This window comes from Schistocerca cancellata, chromosome 10, assembly GCF_023864275.1.
Source record: "Schistocerca cancellata isolate TAMUIC-IGC-003103 chromosome 10, iqSchCanc2.1, whole genome shotgun sequence".
NCBI classification, from domain to species: domain Eukaryota; kingdom Metazoa; phylum Arthropoda; class Insecta; order Orthoptera; family Acrididae; genus Schistocerca; species Schistocerca cancellata.
In genome coordinates, this window is record NC_064635.1 from 144,222,228 (window position 1) to 144,245,052 (window position 22,825).

The 22,825-nt window shown below is 42.0% G+C and overlaps 1 protein-coding gene across 5 annotated transcripts in view; it reads right to left on the reverse strand.

Moving 5' to 3' along the window:
• Positions 1-326: 326 nt before the first annotated feature.
• Positions 327-22,825, reverse strand: part of LOC126106762 (glycogen synthase kinase-3 beta) — a 323,063-nt gene continuing 300,564 nt past the window's right edge. For all 5 annotated transcript variants that reach the window (XM_049913137.1, XM_049913139.1, XM_049913138.1 and 2 more), the window contains one exon: positions 327-3,293. In XM_049913137.1, the coding sequence (XP_049769094.1) occupies positions 3,031-3,293 (263 nt within the window). In that variant the 3' untranslated portion in view covers positions 327-3,030. The remainder of the gene's footprint in view (positions 3,294-22,825) is intronic.

The window sequence follows — 22,825 nt, forward strand, 5'->3', positions numbered from 1 at the left end:
TAAACTGTCCTCAAATACTGAGGCAAACAACTTTTGTTAAACACCAAAATGCACTATAATGAAACTAAAAATGTATTCAAGTGTTATGAAAATTTATTGAAGTATTGCACAACATCTAGTGATAAGTATTTGTTTCTTTTCTTTTTTAACTTGTTGCGGCAGCAGTAAGATCCTTAGAAGACAACATAAGTACGTCATAAGTACGTTTTACATTGACTATAACAGCTCAAAAATGTGAGAATGGAACTGCAGCACTCTAAATGATTCCACAGCAAAAGATGCAAGGCTTTTGTCAAGGGTAAATTCAAGAAATTAAAAATACAATATATTGTTCATAAAATTATTTTTATGATGTACATTTCTGGGAAACACAGATACAAGTAAGTCTCAAAAAAATCTGTTACTATTTAAAACTTTTATGTTACATAAAGGTAATTATAATTATTTTCTATTTATATATATATATGTATATATTATATATACCTCTCCAATAAAACCTTCATTCTCATGACAAATGTATCTGAAGATACCGATAGGATATCAGTCCCCTACAACGTCTATTTTTAGTAAACCACTCACAACAAGTCCACAAAACAGGAATATTTACATGTAGAATATATATTCATTTGCTTACAAAATTAAAAAAAAAATCCTTCATGCAAGCCTGTGTTGACAGAGAAACAAGCAAAAGATGCTTTACATAAGACTAGTAGACAACTCCAAAACAATGCCAAATAACAACTATTATGTGGGTATAAAACGATTTATTGGTTCTTTCTTAAATCACTGTGTTAAATTTCACAGAGGTTTCCTTTTTTCTCAAAATATCACAATATTTATACATGCAACAATGTGCAGTGTCAAATATGCACACACAGAAGTACTGACAGAAAGTTTCTCATTGTGAGTGGCCAAACAATGTGTAACTTTGTCACATTTATTAGGATATGACTGCGTGTCTACAGATTGTTATTACATTTGCCATTCCATTGCATTTCTTTTTATTTTTTGTCTGTTTGGTACTAAACTCATTACACAAAGGAAAGTGGGTTATACAACAGTTCAAGCTGTAAGGTATCACAGATGGCACATTTACGGTGTTCGACCTTTGAAGAAGTGCACGTTACTTGTACCATCACACATAAATACTACAGTCTTATTTCCAAATACAGCATTTATAGAATTGGAACTCATCAACCTTCAACACATCTGCCTGGTACAGTGACGGTCTTCCACCTACAAAATGAAGGGATCCCCTTTCCCTTGCGTAATATTAAGAAATTCTGCTTCTATTTTTTTTGTTATTACTTATCACTTTAAACTCATAACTGTTTAACATTACATACTTTTATTATATTTATACACGAGGAAACAAGAAAAAAATCCTTAGTCAACTATACAAGCATCTGAATCTGACGTGACTTATCATGACTACTTCTGCATAATTAACTGTGGCTATTTAAATTCTTTTCCGATAATATTCATTTACATCTAATAGCACGAAAACACACGGCTTCTGGGACAAACTTCCTACACGGAAGATCTTTGCGTGGAGTTCATTTTTTTTAAATATTTATAATAACAGCAGTCTCTAATGAAGCAGGAGATATAGTACTATGTCGTTCCTCTTTAGTGGTACTCTCTCGCCGACTCAGCCCTTAAGACACACACGAGGAAAAGTCACAGAACGGCAGGAAGAGAAAAGTAAAATCCAAAATCAAACTGCTGCAAGCCACTACTCCACAAAGAGCTGCTATCGGAGTCGCCACCTAGCTCAGGAACAGCGGCAAATCGAACCGAACAAACTCTCAGGATAATAACGATAAACAATTCCCACATCAGTTAGGCTAAGTTTTGTACTTATGAAACACGGTACCACAGGAAACTGTGGGAATTCTGATACTGTGACACTACAATTTCACTCTGGATGCTAACCGTGACAGTAACCTCAATCCAGCAACACTCAAACTCTTTAACAAGATCTCCAAGCATTATAAGCTGCAACATTGAAATCACATGGCACAATTAAAGAATAGCTTCGATACAGTGAAAACAGTATGCCAATGGCGGTTGAGAATGAATCAATATGTACATTCCTTACCATCTACAGGTAAGACCAAGAAAAATCTTATTCATCACAGAAAATACACAATTCCTCTGATCAATATCAAAAACAACTGCTAAAGGAAAAATTTACAAAATAATGTCATAGCAACTGCATTTATTCTGTCAATGTTAGACCCATATAAAAGTACAATTCTTCATCATCTTGTATAAATTTAAATCACGATCAAAGCGGCCCAGGATACAAACAATATTTATTCAAATTTTGTCAAACTGTTCAGTTTTTCAAGTCACTGTTCCCCAGTGAGATCAAATTATACATGTGCATCATTTAACCATAAATTATATAAATTAAACAGACATCAGGACAAATATTGCTAAATAAATTGACCAATTAGCATCAATATTTGTACACTGGTAAAATATAATGCCATGGCCATAAAAAGGATGGCAACTGCCACACTAGTATATACACTATCTCCGCGCATCTTTTTTTTTTTTAAAAAAAAAGGAAACTGACTGTAGTCCAGCAGAGTGGCACTGGTATCTAAAACATTTCCTGCCTAATTAAAACAATCACATACATGACTTCAATAAGCCAACCGATAAATCAATTTTCTTACACATATCTAATGCCAAGTTTTTTAAAGGCTAATTATACATTCCATTCAGCAGGTACTTTTCATTTACAGTAAAATGCCAACATTTTTTTAAAAAAGTTAGTAACAATCATAAGATCCAAAGACTACAGCAGGAGATGAAATATTCTTAGAAACAAAAAGTAAAAAAGGTAATAATTATAAAATGAAATAAAATATTCGGACAAATGCCCACGACTACGCCCTGTAGCAGCTGTTCCTCTTCTCCCTCCTCACCCTTCTCTGCGTTCCAGTGCCTCCTTACGTGGTCTGTTCACACCTCTGCCAACTGCCCTCAACCTCACCCTCACGAAAGGCAAACAAGCACCTAGGCCATGCTCGTCGAAGCGGCCGTCGCCGCAGATCCGCCGCCTCCGCTGCTCGGAGCGCCGGCTCCGACACCTCCGGCGTCGTTGCCCGCCCCTCCGGAGCTGCCGGCACCTTCGGTTACACTACTCCCCGTGCCAACAGCTCCCCCACTGCCTGGGTTGGCACCCGCCGTGGCGTCTGACACGGCACCGCTCGCTCCACCCGCTTCCTGTATGTGGCGCGGGATGAGGATGGGGTTTAGAGATGGCTGGATGCTTAGCTCTGTAACAGACACAAATATAGAATTTCAAATTAGTACAGTGTTAAGATGTACAAGCAGGTAGTGAGTGCTTTTCAGCAGGAACTATGGACCAACCAACCCAAGTGCCTGGAGAAATAATGGGTCATGCTGTAAAGTAAATGCAAACACTGCGATACTGCAGAATACGACTCACACAAGCCAACCTACAACTCGACAAACATGTATGTTGCAATTTTTTTATTATTTCTCTGAGAAGTTTCTTTCATGTATTTAGTAAATGTACAACTTAAAAATCTACCAATAATAAACACATAAAAAGCGATGTATTGCAGTGTCACTTAAATTCATGTTTTTCTCCTAAAATATCTTCAGTTTTGTAGAAGTATTATTTACTGACAGGATGAACACACAAATTAATATTCAAATACTTGTGGGCAAATGTTGAAGCACTTTATAAGCACGAAAAATGTTAAAAAGAGTAAAGTGAGAGATAACGGTGAGAGATTTTGGGTTTGGCCAGAAAAATTAAAATTAATCAAAAATTATGATCGTAATTACACTAATTGTAAAGTTACTTGGCTTCTTGTTGTTGTGGTCTTCAGTCCAGAGACTGGTTTGATGCAGCCCTCCATATTACTCTATCCTGTGCGTGCTGCTTCATCTCCAAGTAACTACTGCAACCTACATCCTTCTGAATATCTACGATAATACCCTCCATGCTTCCCTCCAATACTAAATTGGTGATCCCTTGATGCCTCAGAACATGTCCTACCAACTGATCCCTTCCTCTAGTCAGGTTGTGCCACAAATTTCTCTTCTGCCCATTTCTATTTAGTACCACCTCATTAGTTATGTAGTTGCGTGATCTACCCATCTAATCTTCAGCTTTCTTCTGTAGCACCACATTTCGAAAGCTTCTATTCTCTTCTTGTCTAAACTAGTTATCGTCCATGTTTCACTTCCATACATGGCTACACTCCATACAAATATTTTCAGAAAAGACTTCCTGACACTTAAATCTACACTATGTTAACAAATTTCTCTTATTCAAAAATGCTTTCCTTGCCATTTCCAGTCTACATTTTATATCCCCTCTACTTCGACCACCATCAGTTATTTTGCTCCCCTAATAGCAAAACTCGTTTACTACTCTAAGTGTGTCATTTCCTATCCTACTTCCCCCAGTATCACCTGATTTAATTCGACTACATTCCATTATCCTCATTTTCCTATTGTTAATGTTCATCTTATATCCTCCTTTCAAGACACTGTCCATTCTGTTCAACTGCTCTTCCAGTTCCTTTGCTGTCTCACAGAATTACAATGTCATTGGCAAACCTCAAAGTTTTTATTTCTTCTCCATGGATTTTAATTCCTATTTCAAATTTTTCTTTTGTTTTCTTTACTGCTTGCTCAATATACAGAATGAATAACGTTGGGGATAGGCTACAACCCTGCCTCACCCCCTCCCCAACCACTGCTTCCCTTTCATGCCCCTCGACTCTTATAACTGCCATCTGGTTTCTGTACAAATTGTAAATAGCCTTTCGCTCCCTGTGTTTGAACCCTGGCACTTTCAGAATCTGAAAGGGAGTATTCCAGTCAACATTGTCAAAAGCTTTCTCCAAGTCTACAAATGCTATATAAACATAGCTTTGCCTTTCCTTAATCTATTTTCTAAGGTAAGACATACAGTCAGAATTGTCTGATGTGTTCCAACATTTCTATGGAATCCAAACTGATCCTCCCCGAGGTCGGCTTCTACCAGTTTTTCCATTCATCTGTAAAAAATTCATATAGTATTTTGCAGCCATTAAACCGATAGTTTGATAATTTCCACATCTGTCAACACCTGCTTCCTCTGGGATTTGAATTATTATATTCTTCTTAAAGTCTGCTCACCAGATGGTAGAGTTTTGTCAGGGCTGGCTCTCCCAAGGCTATCAGTATCTCTAACAGAACGTTGTCTACTCCTGGGGCCCTATTTGGCTTAGGTCTTTCAGTGCTCTGTCAAACTCTTCACGCAGTATCATATCTCCCATTTCATATTCTTCTACCTCCTCTTCCATTTCCATAACATTGTCCTCAAGAACATTTCCCTTGTACAGACCCTCTATATACTCCTTCCACCTTTCTGCTTTCCCTTCTTTGCTTAGAACGGTTCCCATATGAACTCTTGATATTCATACAGGTGGTTCTCTTTTCTCCAAAGGTCTCTAATTTTCCTGTAGGCAGTATCTATTTTACCCCTCGTGATATACGCCTCTACATTCTTACATTTGTCCTCTAGCCATCCCTGTTTAGCCACTTTGAACTTCTTGTCGATCTTATTTTTGAGATGTTTGTATTCATTTTTGCCTACTTCATTTACTGCATTTTTATATTTTCTCCTTTCATCATTAAATTCAATATCTCTTCTGTTACCCAAGGATTTCTATTAGCCCTCATCTTTTTACCTACTTGATCCTCTGCTGCCTTTACAATTTCATCTTTCAAAGCTATCGATTCTTCTTCTCCTGTATTTCTTTCCCCCATTCTTGTCAATCCTTCCCTAATGCTCTCTTTGAAACTCTACAACCTCTGGTTCTTTCAATTTATCCAGATTGAAGCTCCTTAAATTCCCACTTTTTCGCAGTTTCCTCAGCTTTAATCAACAGTTCATAACCAACAGAACGTGGTCAGCGTCCACATATGCCCCTGGAAATGTTTTAGAATTTAAAATCTGGCTCCTAAATCTCTGTCTTACCATTATATAATTTATCTGAAACCTTCCAGTGTCTCCCGGCCTCTTCCACGTATACAACCTTCTTTCACGATTTTTAAACCAAATGCAAAATTCTACCAGGTGGCTTCCTCTTTCATCACTTATCCCAAATTCCATATTCGCCTATAACTTCACCTTCTCTTCCTTTTCCTACTATCAAATTCCAGTCCCCCATGACCATTAAATTTTTTCTCCCTTCACTATCGGAATAATTTCTTTTATCTTATCATACATTTCTTCAATCTCTTCGTCGTCTGTGGAGCGAGTTAGCATATGAACTTTTACTACTGTGGTAGGCGTGGGCTTTGTGCCTATCTTGGCTACAATAATGCGTTCCCTATGCTCTTTGTAGTAACTTACCTGCCTCCTATTTTTTATTCATTACTCCTGCATTACCCCTACTACTTGGCTTCTGGAAACTTAATTACATGGTAAGCTGTAATAAAGATGAGCATGTGTTGATTGTCAATAAGTTATAAATATTAAAGCAGCTGTTAGCACAGGTCTCACTACCGTGTTATAATGACTAATTTCAGTTCAGCTCGTTGTTGTTGAAGACAGGACTTTAATTTGTATGCAAAGTGGAATCAGTCATTGTAGAAAATTCTGAATTTTGTTTATCACACATTGAAAGACTAAATGGAGAGAGAAAAAAATTCTCTGTCAGGTTATTTCTTTCAATTAAGGAACTTCGATCAGACTATTTAGCACAGAAGGTAGGTATCGCTATTGTTCTAACAATATCCATTTCATCATTGGCACATGATATGTTTCCTTTAGTCTTGATAGCAAAATCATCCATCAAATGAAATTATTCATAATATTTATCAAAATTCAGTTTTTCATAAAGGAAACAATAAGATATTGTGTTACAAAACCCGGGACAGTCTGTTGCTCATCACAACTAGAACTCTGCCTACACCAGAAAAAAATCTGAAGCATAATGAATATTCTAGCATAGTAGCAGTCAACAATGTTCATATAGCACAGCAAAGAGATTTGACGCTTCCATCATCGGGCTAACAACATTTTAATCATCTCGTGAAAGTAACTAAAACACATGTAGCAAACTTCACAATGTATTACACATTGGACATAATGTTCACTTCCCTTTCCAATCACCCAACTCTCTTCTGTTTGCCAATCCCATTACAACTTCCACTTGCACACCAGTCTGCGTCGCCTTCACTGTATTATGATCCCAAACGTTCCTTACAAAAGTTGGCGAGGGGATTATATGACCTCAGGAAAAATTTCCAAACGAACAAAAAGCAACATTTTAAATGTTAAAACAGATTTTCACACAAACAATATAGTGAAATATAGCCTAAAACCATAGTTGGGAACAGGAAGATTAAGTCTGAGAAATCGGGTGTATACAAGATGCAGTGTACAACGTGTGACGTTAGACATATTGGATGCAGAGGGAGAACTTTGTAAGGGAGAACTTTCTCCCTCAGATACAGGGAACATAAGGACGCATCATTCAGGCTAGGTAGTCATGGCAAGTCAACAATAGCTAGTCACGTTTTCACATCCGGCCACGCATTAAAAATAACTACAACTTACAAGTATTGCCCCAAGTTGTGATGCATGCACCGTGCTGTACCACAGTCATCAGCTGATGCGCTGTGGGTTGCCGGTTCGAACTGTATCACCAGCAAATATTTGTTATTTAGTATTTATCTTTTGTAGAAGGTTCTCAAAATTCTTTACGTTTGTAACGTTTGCATATCCTGAAATATTCGATGCCTGTGTAAATTAGCAGCACTCTCTGCTCAGGAAACACTTCTGTCTCTATGCTGGTGTCAGTAATGAACATACTTCCAATGCTAAATGTTGTAGTGCACTGATGACACTCTTGGATTTGGACCTTGGTGCACTGTTTGGTGGAGACACCAGGTACTTCAAAACTTCTACTTCACGTATCTGCAAACCTCTGCATCACCACGGCTCCAATTAGGCAATGTAAAAGCTGTCACCTGCATTGACAGGAACCTAAATATGTGCAGTACATTATACCTAAGATCTGTATATTCAGGAGATAGAAGATCCTAAAACAGCATTAACTCATCTACACATCTGGCATCCTTTAGCATTTTCCAGAAAGGTTGGTCATGAACTGATAAATGGCTGAAAGGACCAAGTTGTCAAACACAGCTGGTGGTATGGCACGGTGCATTTGGCAAACAGGGTTCGAGAGCAACGAAGAGAAGCTCAAAGGTGACAGAAATCCAGGAGAAAAAAAAAAAAAAAATTTTTTTTGGCAACGATCACTGGCGAGTCCATTTAGTGAAAGAACAATTAAAGAGCACAGGGCCAACATCCTGAGGAAGCAACGCAGTGTTACAGAGAGAATGATTTGGCCTTATGCCACATTGTGAAATTGTATACGACAGATGCAAACAAAATCTCTCACTTCACGAAATGTGTAGCAGGAGATGCGTGCTGAGGAATGTCACACCTATAAAGGATTTCATCAGCTGGTGCTAGCACACTGAGGAAATGCAACAGGTAATACACTGATTACAGAAGTATGAATGACTCCCAAATGTTGTCCCTAGAGCAGTTGTGGAAGACCACATGACCTTGCAACTCTCACACGTGATGTAATAAGGGAGTAGATACAGCAGTTGATGGCAGCCAGAAATGTTGGACCGAGTACAGAAGAGACAGCATCCATCAATGTCGATTCTGTGTGTCAGGAGATAACATTAAAATAGTAGTATACAGAGGTGGCAAAAAATAACGTAACTGATAGAAATAACCGGTTACTGAGAAGTAACGGTTACTGTGATAACCGTTCCTCTGATTCTGGCAGTTATTTCAATAACTGTTTAGTGTCAACAGTGCCTCGCGCCATCTGTTGACCGAAGATCGTACTGCGCATTTGGAAGGCGTTCTATAGACCATGGGAATAACTGTGAGACTGCGCGCCATCTGTTGATAAGAACTGTGTACTATTTCGTGGGCCTTCGTTACTTTTAGCATAAACAATTAAATAAAGTTAATATCCGAGCCATGGCTGATAGGAGCTGCAGTACAGGCATTAACAAGTACGGTCGTTCCCTTAAGCCACCGCCTTACGTGTTAATTTAGCTTGGATGGGTAGTAGAAGGAAAGTTACTTAGGAATTCGAGCGACTATGGAAATAACTGTCAGAGACCGGTATTCTCCTCTGGCAGTTATCGTTATTGGCTCGTAGTTCTAGTTCTCTGGTAGTTATCGGTCTACCACTACAGATAACCTTGAAGCTGGTAACGGAATAACTGTGTGTCTAGACGTTCCTGACTCGGTGACTCCAGTTAAAGGTCGTAGTTCCAGGTGATATTTCCAGAGAGGATAGTAACTGGAGCGAAGAAATATTTTCGTACTGCTACAGAAATAGCCGCTGGCCATCGCGAATGACAAATAACATGTCAGAAAGTATAACATAATATAGTGGAATATAATAATTATTATCCTCATCATTTGTCAGGAGATTGTCAAAATATGTGAATATACCACAGTAACTGCTAATATTTACAGAATTGGTACACTGACAGAATAAAACACAGTTACGTACTTTTAATAAATTTATCGTACACAGAATACCCGATCTTGACTGTTGCAACCAAGTGCTGTCAAAACTGAAATATAGCAGAATTTTTACCTAAGCTGGTCTATCAGTCTCTGTTACGATATTCATCTACAGAGTAGAAGGAGGGGTCAATGGAAGCGTCTGATTCCACCCGTCTGCTTCGACGTAAAGGTGTTGTGGTGTGTGAATGTCATTACGGCACGGTGTTTATGAGTTGGTTTGTGTGTGTGTGTGTGTGTGTGTGTGTGTGGGGGGGGGGGGGGGGGGGGGGGGGGGGGGGGGGGGGAGGGGGGCTGTCGATCTAGGTTGCAGTGCCGGAATTTGCTGGTGGTAATTAATTTTTTTTTTCCAGCTGTGATGTTTTGTGTATTTATGATGTATTGAATGTGATTTAATTTATGTAGGGATGATTGATTTGTGGGACTTTTGGGATTGTGGTTTTATTTTTCGCAGTTGTAGGTGTTTTTTGGCATCAGTAGCTGTGGTGGACCTATATAGGTCACCGGAAAATGGACCGATTCCCATTTTCATAGTTGTGTGTGTTTGATGTTTTAGTATCGTCATCTGAGGTTGACCTACATAGGTCAAGGGAAATGTCTGACTCCAATTTTCGTACTTTTAGTTGTGGGTATTGGTGTTTTGGTATTGTCACCTATAGTTGACCTATATTGTTCAAGGGAAGTGTCCGATTCCTGCAGATTTTTGTTGGTGTAGCAGAATGCTGTAATTTTTTTTTTCTTTTTGTTTTCTTTTTGTTGTATTTGGCTATATTTTGTGTTTTGTGGATAATTTGTGAATATTTTTTTACTAGCTTGTCCTCACCCTAAAACCCCCAACTTCCCGCAGTTGTCCCATTGGTTTGATTGTATTTTTGGTGGGAAATGTTACTGTATTATTTATATGTATCTTCGTGTTTGTTGCCATGTGTATGTAGTGACGTCATAGACACACTTAAAATAGCCATTTCCGGCATATTGATGACGGGTGGAATCAGACACTTCTGTATCAAATAGTCTTTTCAAAACACACTGTAAACCGTGCCTTATCTGAAACCAAGTTTTTAATGGTTGCTGACTTGCTGGCAGTTTATTGAAAATGCATGTTTCCTGCATATTGGACCCCTTTTGGACCAAGGTAAGTAATTTTAGGTCTTTACGTAGATTGCTGTTCCCATTTCTAGTACTGATATTATGTATTAAGCTATTTGTTGGAAATACTTGTAACAAATTTCATAAAGGAATAAATATACTAGGAAGCAGTGGTTAGAATACAAAGTTTCCTTGAACAGGTTCCTACATGATGTTCTTGAATTGATACCACAAACGATTTTTATTACACACTTTTACATGCGAAAAACTTCTGCTACGTTTTGATAAGTTCCCACAAAATATGCTCCCTTATGAAATAACAGAATGAAAAAAATGTGGGTATGCCCTTCCCAACTGAATTTATTATCGAGTTGTAGCCCCAGAAATGTAACTCTGTCAACCTATTTCGATCTGCATGTCTTCATATGTTATAAAACATGCTGTCGCTGGAGAAATCGAGCAGTTTTGCAAATCTGACATAAAACTTGGGATTAGCGTACTCACACTTTACCCAATAGGACTAGCTTTTACAGCACAGGAGTAAACGAATCTGTCACATTACGTATATTTTTTTGTTGTATTATAAGGCTGTACACTTTATTCTATTATGTGAGCAGCACAAGAAATTAAGCTTCGAATTTAACCTACAGTACTCAGTTTACATATTACTTCATACTTAAAAACGCATGTTGTTAACATTTTACTTAAACAGTGCTTTGGCGAAGTTCCGCGTACTTTCTGTCGCAGCTGCGAAGATAATATTTCTAATAGCGACCGATAACCTACAAACATATAATATGAAACACTAATAATCGTTCTAACATCAACTAAAATGTACCCGGAGTTAATAAGCTAAGGTTATGACACGATTCATACGACATTCCTGCTATTTCACACTACTCGCAGTTATACTGATAACTAAACTGATGGATTCCAACTATGTCGTTATTTAACTGTCGGAGTTATCGGTATTCGCTAGCGAAAAATAACTTGGCAGTTATTAATAATGGTTAACGATAACGGTTATCAAAGAATAACTGGAAACTGTGATAACGGTTACTCCAGAATAACCGTTTGGCCCACCTCTAGTAGTATAAGACCAACATTTAGCACCAATCTCTGCCACAAGTCGAATGCACTGTGAAGAATGGACCCAGCTCACTCAGGATTATGTCGTAGCCTTCAAACAACAATCCGGCATTTGAGCAATGCACATACAACTGACTCCTCCACGAAGTTTAATGCCCACAGAAGGACAGACATTTGGAGGACACAAGACAACATGCCAGCATGTTTCTGCTGTGGTGTACCCAAGACATTTGTATGCTGCTTCAGAGAAAGATCACTATTATGCTACATGTCACACACCACAATTTTATTCACGCAAGTCAGATGGAGATGACTGTTGTCAACATGTAGTTTGAAGCCTATCACCTCTCCCTGGACGAGGTCGCACTACAATATGTCACTGATGTTCTCAATTCTTGTACAGAGGTACCAACTGCTCGCCTAGGAAAATTGAGACATGTGACCATCTATGGAGCTGAAGCTGCCACAGATGACATACTTCCACAGATGACACTTACCTACACGTCAGGAAATCTCATCGACGTTGATCACTAACATCGAACTTGTCCAGCAACTAGTCAACTTGAGGGTTCCTTTCCCTGTAATGCTGAATGCTTATCACCAGCTAAAGAAAACTATATTCCATGAAAACAACTATGCTGAAAGTAGCAAATGGGAAATATGTCCAGCCGACAGAAATATATGCCAATGATAGAACGTATGCCTTCAAATTTGTTGTTTTAACAGAATGATGTCTTCATGTTATTCTTGGACAGTGCTTTTGGCAGGCATCACAACCAGTCTGACTGTGGAAAATCAGGGCTCAAGACTGACGAAGCTATTCTGACAAGCGCACATAACAAAGCTTGCTCTAGCCAGTTGTTTGCAATTGAAGACATTATCTTGCCATCAAAGAGACTAGATCCAGTCTTCAAATTTATAAATATGAAGACACAATTTCAGAGGCTTTATGGTTCTCATACAGATATGATTTCATGAATACAGACTGAAGCATAAGTGAAATTTTGTACCAAGGCCAGGAATCACTGTCACCAGCAGCCACTAAATCCACAAGTGTATGATTACAGATAGGTGACAAATCACTCATTAGCAAACCACCAAAAATTACCTACAAGTTATCTTCCAGAGATAATGTGGAATGACCACATAAAACAAATGGTAGAATAAGCAGATGTGAGATTGAGAGTCACTAAGAAAATCTTAAGGAATTTAGGTCACAGATAGGCAAAAGAAAAAGACTTAACAAGTAAGCTTTCCACCCAAAGGCCTCCTTCCGAATTAAACAACACAACTCTCTCTCTCTCTCTCTCTCTCTCTCTCTCTCTCTCTCTCTCTCTCTCTCTACCCCCCCCCCCCCCCCCAATCCCTCTCCCCCACCCACCCTTACCACTCCCAACACTCCTACCTTCTACATGCTTCCTGAAGTCCATAAACCCAACCACCTAGGACATCCTATTGTGGTCGCTTACTATGCCTCCAAGGAGGGACTCTCCTAGACCAACATCTCCAGGCTATTACCTGCAATCTACTCTCCTATATGGAAGATACCAACCACTTCCTCCACTGACTCAACAGTTACTGTTCCTCTACCACATGGTGCCCTGCCCATCACTATTGATGCCACCTCCCTTTGCACTAACATCCCTAATGCCCATGGCCTCGCCACTATTCAGCTGTTGAGAATTTTTCTGGGTTGTATCGCTGTGGTCCATGGAACTCTTCAACATGCCACTATTGAACACTACCTTCCACAACACCTAGTGGATTCCAGGCCTATAACGTCCCTCCTGACCAACTATATCTTCACCCACAATTACTTCTCCTTTGAAAGCATATCCTACAAACAAATTTGGGGTACAGCAATGGGCACCTGCATGACACTATCTTGTGCAAATCTATGAGAGGAATCATTCCTAATCAAAGAGAATCCCAAACCATTCACTTGGTTCAGATTCACTGATGACATCTTTGTGATTTGGATTGAGGTTAAGGACACCCTACCCACATTCCTCCAGAAACTCAATACCTTCTATGCCATTTCGCTTCATCTGGTCCTCCTCAACCCAACAAGCAGTCTTCCTTTATGTTGACCATCTCAAAGATGGCTACATCAGTACATCCATCCATATCAAAGCTACCAACCACTAGCAATACCTCCACTTCGACAGCTGCCACCCATTCCATACCAAGAAGTCCCCCTTCCATCCTTCCATACAGCTTAGCCACCCACAGTCGTCACATCTGTAGCGATGATCAGTCCTCCTCAAAATATATCAAAGGTTTCACAGAGGTCTTCACGGACCATAACTACCATCCCATCCTTGTACAAAAGCAGATCTCTATCTGTCAAGTCACCCAACTCCTCCCAAGGTCCCAAAGTCCAGCCATGGAGGAGCATTCCCCTTGTGACTCAGGACCATCCTGGACTGGAGCAACTGAATCACATCCTCCACCATTGTTTTGACCATCTCTTGTTGTGCCCTAAAATGAAGAACGTTCTACCCACTATCCTTCGCACCCCTCCCACAATGGTATTCCGCCACCCACCAAACCCACGTAATCCATCCCTCCACAACCCCTGCTCTCAACCTCTTGCCTCACGGCTCATATCCCTGTAATAGATCTAGATGACAAACCTGACTCTTACATGCTCCCGCCACCACCTATTCCAGTCTGGGCACAAGCATGACCTATACCATCAAAGGCAGGGCTGTGTTCTACATGGGCATGACAACCAACTGTCTGTCCATATGAATGGCTACCAATAAACTGGCCAAGGAACAGCTGCACCACTCAGTTGCTGAGCACGCTGCCCAACAGAATGTTCTTCATTTTAATGACTGCATCACAGCCTGTCCCCTCTGGATCCTGCTTGTATGCTCCCAAAAGCATCACTTTACCCTCCCCCACGCCTACCCTGCTATCCCTCATCCTCTCTGCCCCAGCCTCACCACCACCACCACCACCACCACCACCACCACCACCAATCCTCCTCCTGATCCTCCCCCCCCCCACCCCCCCCACCCCCCCCGACTGCTTCTCCCACTGTGCGCAGGTGCTTACAGTCTGGCCTCGGCAGCCACAGAAAGCAGCCACGTGTGTGTGTGTGTGTGTGTGTGTGTGTGTGTGTGTGTGTGTGTGTGTGTGTGTTGTCTGGGGGAAGGCCTTTTGGCCAAAAGCTTTCTTGTAGAACTGTCTTTCCTGTTGGGCCTATCTGCAACCACACAATGCGTAGCAATCTATCCTTTTCATAATATGGTCATTATTCCATCCTGGATTTAATTCATCCATGGAAGAAGTGGCAAACAAAACACACTTTTGACCGATTCAGGAGTACTGTTCATCAGGCTGGGACCATTACCAAGTTGGATAAATAAAGGAGGTAGATGAGATCCAACGAAGAATGGCATGCTACATCATGGGATCACTTAGTCAGCATTACAGAGATGCTTAACAAAAATAGTACAGACACTACACGAGAGACATTTTGCATCACACGGAAATTTAATGTTGAAATTCCGAGACTGCATTCCAGGAAGTGCGAGGCACTTTATTATTTCATCCTACACAGCTCACAGAATGACCACTAAGTGAAACTCTGATAATTTGGAACTAATATGAATGTTTACCAACAGTCATTTTTCCCATGTGCCATTCACAAATACACTCCTGGAAATGGAAAAAAGAACACATTGACACCGGTGTGTCAGACCCACCATACTTGCTCCGGACACTGCGAGAGGGCTGTACAAGCAATGATCACACGCACGGCACAGCGGACACACCAGGAACCGCGGTGTTGGCCGTCGAATGGCGCTAGCTGCGCAGCATTTGTGCACCGCCGCCGTCAGTGTCAGCCAGTTTGCCGTGGCATACGGAGCTCCATCGCAGTCTTTAACACTGGTAGCATGCCGCGACAGCGTGGACGTGAACCGTATGTGCACTTGACGGACTTTGAGCGAGGGCGTATAGTGGGCATGCGGGAGGCCGGGAGGACATACCGCCGAATTGCTCAACACGTGGGGCGTGAGGTCTCCACAGTACATCGATGTTGTCGCCAGTGGTCGGCGGAAGGTGCACGTGCCCGTCGACCTGGGACCGGACCGGACCGACGCACGGATGCACGCCAAGACCGTAGGATCCTACGCAGTGCCGTAGGGGACCGCACCGCCACTTCCCAGCAAATTAGGGACACTGTTGCTCCTGGGGTATCGGCGAGGACCATTCGCAACCGTCTCCATGAAGCTGGGCTACGGTCCCACACACCGTTAGGCCGTCTTCCGCTCACGCCCCAACATCGTGCAGCCCGCCTCCAGTGGTGTCGCGACAGGCGTGAATGGAGGGACGAATGGAGACGTGTCGTCTTCAGCGATGAGAGTCGCTTCTGCTTTGGTGCCAATGATGGTCGTATGCGTGTTTGGCGCCGTGCAGGTGAGCGCCACAATCAGGACTGCATACGACCGAGGCACACAGGGCCAACACCCGGCATCATGGTGTGGGGAGCGATCTCCTACACTGGCCGTACACCACTGGTGATCGTCGAGGGGACACTGAATAGTGCACGGTACATCCAAACCGTCATCGAACCCATCGTTCTACCATTCCTAGACCGGCAAGGGAACTTGCTGTTCCAACAGGACAATGCACGTCCGCATGTATCCCGTGCCACTCAACGTGCTCTAGAAGGTGTACGTCAACTACCCTGGCCAGCAAGATCTCCGGATCTGTCCCCCATTGAGCATGTTTGGGACTGGATGAAGCGTCGTCTCACGCGGTCTGCACGTTCAGCACGAACGCTGGTTCAACTGAGGCGCCAGGTGGAAATGGCATGGCAAGCCGTTCCACAGGACTACATCCAGCATCTCTACGATCGTCTCCATGGGAGAATAGCAGCCTGCATTGCTGCGAAAGGTGGATACACACTGTACTAGTGCCGACATTGTGCATGCTCTGTTGCCTGTGTCTATGTGTCTGTGGTTCTGTCAGTGTGATCATGTGATGTTATCTGACCCCAGGAATGTGTCAATAAAGTTTCCCCTTCCTGGGACAATGAATTCACGGTGTTCTTATTTCAATTTCCAGGAGTGTAGAATAAGGAAAGGGGGGGGGGGGGGGAGAGCAGGGGTGGGAGGGGGGATCTAAGAGTGGTACCATAAGTATCCTCTGCCATGCACATTATTGAAGATATTTGCATAGGAACAGCCAAACCAGTTCCAAAGGGGCAGTGCAGTCCACTGATGTAGAATTCTGCTCTGCCACCACTACAGCTACGTATGTATTGTTGACATTGTCAGTCTGGAAAGGGGGGGGGATCTGCAGTGTATGACAATTTTAGAAAACTTAACAAGCCAAAATCACTAAAAAAAACATTTGTTTTGGATTATCTGTTTTGACAGAAAATATTTTACAATCATGATATTCCAACTTGTTACATAATCTATGGAATGAAAAGTACCTTAGCCTTTAAAATCTTTACAACATATTGTGCATCAGTGTTGCGAGTGGCTTTACACTGCATATGCACTTCCCACTGCTACGAAAATCACTACACATCAGTAAGTCAAATATAAAAGTCAGTCATCCATCCAACCCCTTCCAGCACCACAGTGCCCTCATTCCACTATCTCTCACAGTCTTTCTTTTCTCCTCTTCTGCTAACCCCCCCCCCCCCTCCCCACCTCTCCCCTGCCCCCCGTCGAACCTCCCAACCACGTAGCAACCCTACCCTGTCTCCACCTCGTCCCTGCGCACTCCCCAGCAGTACTTCACTGTTCCCACTCCAACCCACTATCTCTACCCCTCCCCACCCCAGCATTCTCCTTACCCCACCCAGTCGCCACTCCCATCATGCACTGGTGCTGCTGCTCGTAGTGTGGCTTCAGTTGCCAGAGACTGCAGTGTCGTGTGTGTGTGTGTGTGTGTGTGTGTGTGTGTGTGTGTGTGAGAGAGAGAGAGAGAGAGAGAGAGAGAGAGAGAGAGAGAGAGAGAGAGAAGGCCTTATTGGCCGAAAGCTTATTTGTGGCAGTCTTTTTATTGTGCCTATCTGCGACTAGCATCGCCGCTATATGGTGAGTAGCAACTTTACTTTTCATAATATTGTTACATTTTGTCCTGTATTTTCCACTGTTTGATAAAAGTATTATGTATGTACATAATCATAACTATACTGTGCAGGTTACTAAAGTCAAGAGTGAAATTACTTGATAGTTGACACTTCACTTGTTGGAGGTGTCTTCCTCCAGTAACAGCACCTCAACAACACACTTTAACTGTTATCATTTCATTTCCTTTCCTCTCTCTCTCTCTTCTCTCTCTCTCTCTCTCTCTCTCTCTCACACACACACCACACACACACACCAATTATGGTAACAAAATACGCAGATTTTTTACACGCAACTGGCCAAAGACTACTGGAATCTTTTGCACAAGAGGCGATTCGCTTTCACATATTCAATTATCATTACAGAGGTTGGCGAACAGTATGTAAACTTCATATGACATGGTGTTAAACCAATGTTTTGAAGGCAGAAAATGATCGTTGCAACTGTTTCTGTAGATAAATAAATATGACAATGTCATTGTAAAGTTTTCCGAAATGCGTTGATAATGTCACAGTCTGTGATGCAAAAGGTTCTTGGTGTATCACCAGGTGATGATACATTTTTTCCTTTTTTTTCTTAAATCTTTACTAAAATGAGTGATCATTATTTTCAATTAATTGATTTCAATCTCTTTTTTCAATTTTTAATCTTTCTTTGCATCATTTTCATCATCGTATTGGTTTTTTTATTTGCTCTTATTTTTCTTCTATCAACATCTTTTCTTTTAGAATCTGCCTGTATTGCCTGTAATTTGTAAACTAGTTTCAACCAGGACTGCTCATTGGTTGATATTGCATTATCTCACACAGCAAAAACCTTCGCTTTTTCTGTTTCGAGTTAGTTTGTACAGGTCAGCTTTAATCGCCACGAGCAAAGTGAGCACAATTAATAGTCCTGCCGCAGGTTGCTGACAGCTGGTTTCTCAGGTACATTGCACATTAAGAGGTTGTTATTAGGTTAGGATGCGAGTGTAAATTGAGAGCTACAAAATACATTGTCTGCCGCAGTTCAGTCATAGGTCGTTCAAAATCAGCTGCGGGTAGTGTTTCTTGCATTCCCGATACCTGATGGTGGCAGCTTCCATCATTGGTCCGTGTTACATGAGCAGCATTTCAATATTAGAGAAGGAAAGTTGCTACTCACCACATAGTGGAGATGCCGAGCCGCGATAGGCATAACAAAAAGATTCACACAATTATAGCTTTCGGTCATTAAGGCCTTTGTCAGCGAAACACACACACACACACACACACACACACACACACACACACACACACACACACCTACCTGCAGTCTCATAACTGAAACCACACTGTGAGCAGCAGCACCAGTGCATGATGGGAGTGGTGACTGGGTGGGGGTAAGGAGGAGGCTGGGGTGGGGAGAGGGGGGGGGGGATAGTATGGTGGGGATGGCAGATAGTGAAGTGCTGCAGTTTAGATGGAGGGCAGGAGAGAAGGCGGGGACGAAGTAGAAGAAAGGAGAGAAATAAAACGAAATTAAAAGGCTGGGTGCAGCGGTGAAATGACAGCTGTGTAGTGCTGGAATGGAAACGGAGGGGCTGGTGTGTGAGGACAGTGAATAACGAAGGTTGAGGCCAGGAGGGTTACGGGAACATAGGATGTATTGCGGGGAAAGTTCCCACCTGTGCAATTCAGAAAAGCTGGTTGGTGGGAAGGATCCATATGGCACAGGCTGTGAAGCAGTCACGGAGATGAGGGATATCATATTTGGCAGTGTGTTCAGCAACAGGATGGTCCACTCAGACAGCTTGGTGGTTGTCATGCCTACATAGAATGCAGCACAGTGGTTGGAGCTTAGCTTGTAAATCACATGACTGGTTTCACAGGTAGCCCTGCCTTTGATGGGATAGGTGATGCTACTGACCGGACTGGAGTATGTGATGGTAGGAGAATGTATGAGATAGGTCTTGCATCTAGGTCTATTGCAGGGGTATGAGCCGTGAGGTAAGGGGTTGGGAGCAGGGGTTGTGCAAGGATGGACGAGTATATTGTGTTGTTTGGCGGATGGCGGAATACCACTGTAGGAGGGGTGGGGAGGATAGTGGGCAGGACGTTTCTTATTTCAGGACAAGACGAGAGGTAATCGAAACCCTGGCGGAGAATGTAATTTAGTTGCTCCAGTCCCGGATGGTACTGAGTTACGAGGGGAATGCTCCTCTGTGGGACTTTGGGAGGTGGTGGGAGACTTGAAAGATAAGGCATGGGAGATTTGTTTTTGCACAAGGTTGGGAGGATAATTACAGTTAGTGAAGGCTTCAGTGAGACCCTCGGTATATTTTGTGAGGAACTGCTCGTCACTGCAGATGCTACGACCACGGGTGGCTAGGCTGTACTGCTGGTGGTTAGTAGGTTTGATATGGACGAAGGTACTGATGCAGCCATCTCCGAGTTGGAGATCAACATCTAGGAAGGTGGCTTGTTGGATTGAGTAGGACCATGTGAAGCAAATGGGGGAGAAGTTTTTGAGGTTCTGGAAGAATGTGGATAGGGTGTCCTCACCTTCAACCCAGATAGCAAAGATGTCATCAATGAATCTGAACCTGGTGAGGGGTTTAGGATTCTGGGCTTTTAGGAAGGATTCCTCTAGATGGCCCATGAACAGGCTGGCATAGGATGGTGCCAAGCAGGCGCTCATAGCTGCACCCGAGATTTGTTTGTAGATAATGCCTTCAAAGGAGAAGTAATTGTGGGTGAGGATATAGTTGGTTATTGCGACTAGGAAGGAGGTAGTTGGTTTGGAATCCACAGGGCATCTGGAAAGGTAGTGTTTAATAGCAGTAAGGTCATGGGCATTAGGAAACCACCACAACACGGCACTACTCAGCTTCTTCTGTGACAATGTAGTTATGTTTGCAGTTGTACATAATCCTTTTACATTTGGCATGCCAATATATAGTGATCTCCGTGTTATTTGGAAGTGCATATGCAATGTGAAGCCACTTGCAACATTGATGACCAATATGGTGTCAAAATTTTAAAGCATAAGGAATTATAATTCTGTAGGGTATGTAACACGGCAGTTTATCAAGTTGTAATATCATGACTGTAAAATATTTTTCTATCAATTTCTGTTCACCCTCTTGCATATCTGATGACAGCATATAGGTTCTGTTGAAACTGCTCATCCAATAAAATGTTTTTAGTGATCTTGGCTTTTGACTTTTGACTTTTTTTCAGTTATAATGCAGGTACTATCGAACTGTCAATAGGATCTTGTGACTGATGAATATTGTCAGTGAGTGTCAGCCGTTCTGCACCAATTTTTGGATGCCTACAAATCCTGAAGGGAGAAAAGACAGAGCAAGCAGCCCATGATAAAACACTGGCAATCATCCACCAATTAGCCAGCAATTGTGTAGGGTGTTGCTACCTGGACAATGTACAATTTGGGAGGAAGGGGAAAAGATGCTGCAAGGTGATATCACTAAACATTCAGATTGTCCTTTCTCTTCCTTTGATCTTTATGAAGGAGGAGGACGGCACACGAAGTTTGAGACAAGTACCACCAACTGAATAAAAATATGAAAAAAGATATCTACCCATTGCCACACAGTGATGATGACTTACTGTTCTCGCCTGCAAGAACTACTGCAGGGAGATGGCAAATTTTCTGGAACCAATGTGCAAAAGAGATATTTCCTCGTCTTTAAAAAAGTGCTAACAAATTCTCCAGTCTTAGCACTGAGAGACGAGAATGACGATGCAGAGCACCACACCGACGGGGTAGCAGTTATGGGTTAGGCCCAGTTCCAGTGCAAATCGGAGATAATGTACTCAACAACAGAGAAAGAGTGCTTCGTAGTTGTTTGGGCTATCGAGTTCCGACTGTAATTATTTGGCGAACCATTCACTGGTTGTCAGATCATTATTCTGACTTAATAGCATGAATAATCCATCGGGCCGGATGGTGAGATGGTCACTCAGGCTTCAGGAGTATGAAATCACAATAGTAAACAAAATTGGACACAAACATCGGTATATGACAGCCTTTCAGGGAATCCTTTGGCACACCACATCAGCATGGATGAAAGCTCTGTCGTGACTCAATTAAATGATGTTGCTGCTGAATAGAGGGAAAAGCTAGCATTGCTGAAAACCATAGAAGCCTTGAATGGAGAACCAACCAAACAAGAATACTGATTAATAAAAGGAACACTGTATACAAGGAACAATGATCCAAAGGGGTGGAAATACATCATCATCACCCCAGCTCATCCACAGCCAGCTGTCCAGAAGTATTTCCGAGACGCTCTGACATCTGTTCACCTGGAACTTGTGCAGATGGTAGACAAGAATCAGATGCATGTCTGCACTGACTACCTCACCCAGCATGCTGTCGTCAAAGTTATCAACTTTGCCATGTTCCTTGAAGGTGGTTATCTTTTGAAGCACAAATGATCCTCGTGATTATTTCTGATCATCGAAATGTTTTCGAGTAGAGACTAATATGAGGGGTAACTTCACATTGTGATAGCACACACAGAACAATGACAGCTTATCACTCACAGACAAACAGACAGACAGACAGACAGACAGACAGACAGCCTCACAGAATGATTTAATGAAACATTGGCGGACATGCTCTCGATCTACAACGATGTGTAACAGAGACCGGGATTTAATACAGCTCTCCGTGACATTCGCATGTGCAGCAACATAGCAAAGTGAGGTGCTACAGGCTACTTCACTCACGTTTGCAAGGCCGAAATGATGAGATATACCCATAAATCAATTATCAGCAATAAAGAGATATGTTGTTCCCGTTTCAACCAAATGATACTTAGAATGACTACATGGAACTGCTCATCATCAGGATTGGAAAAGCAGACAGCTGGCTCCCGTGCACACCACAGACACTTAAGAAAAGGAGAAAAGCATGCTAGAATACAAAGCACCAGTCAGTGAAG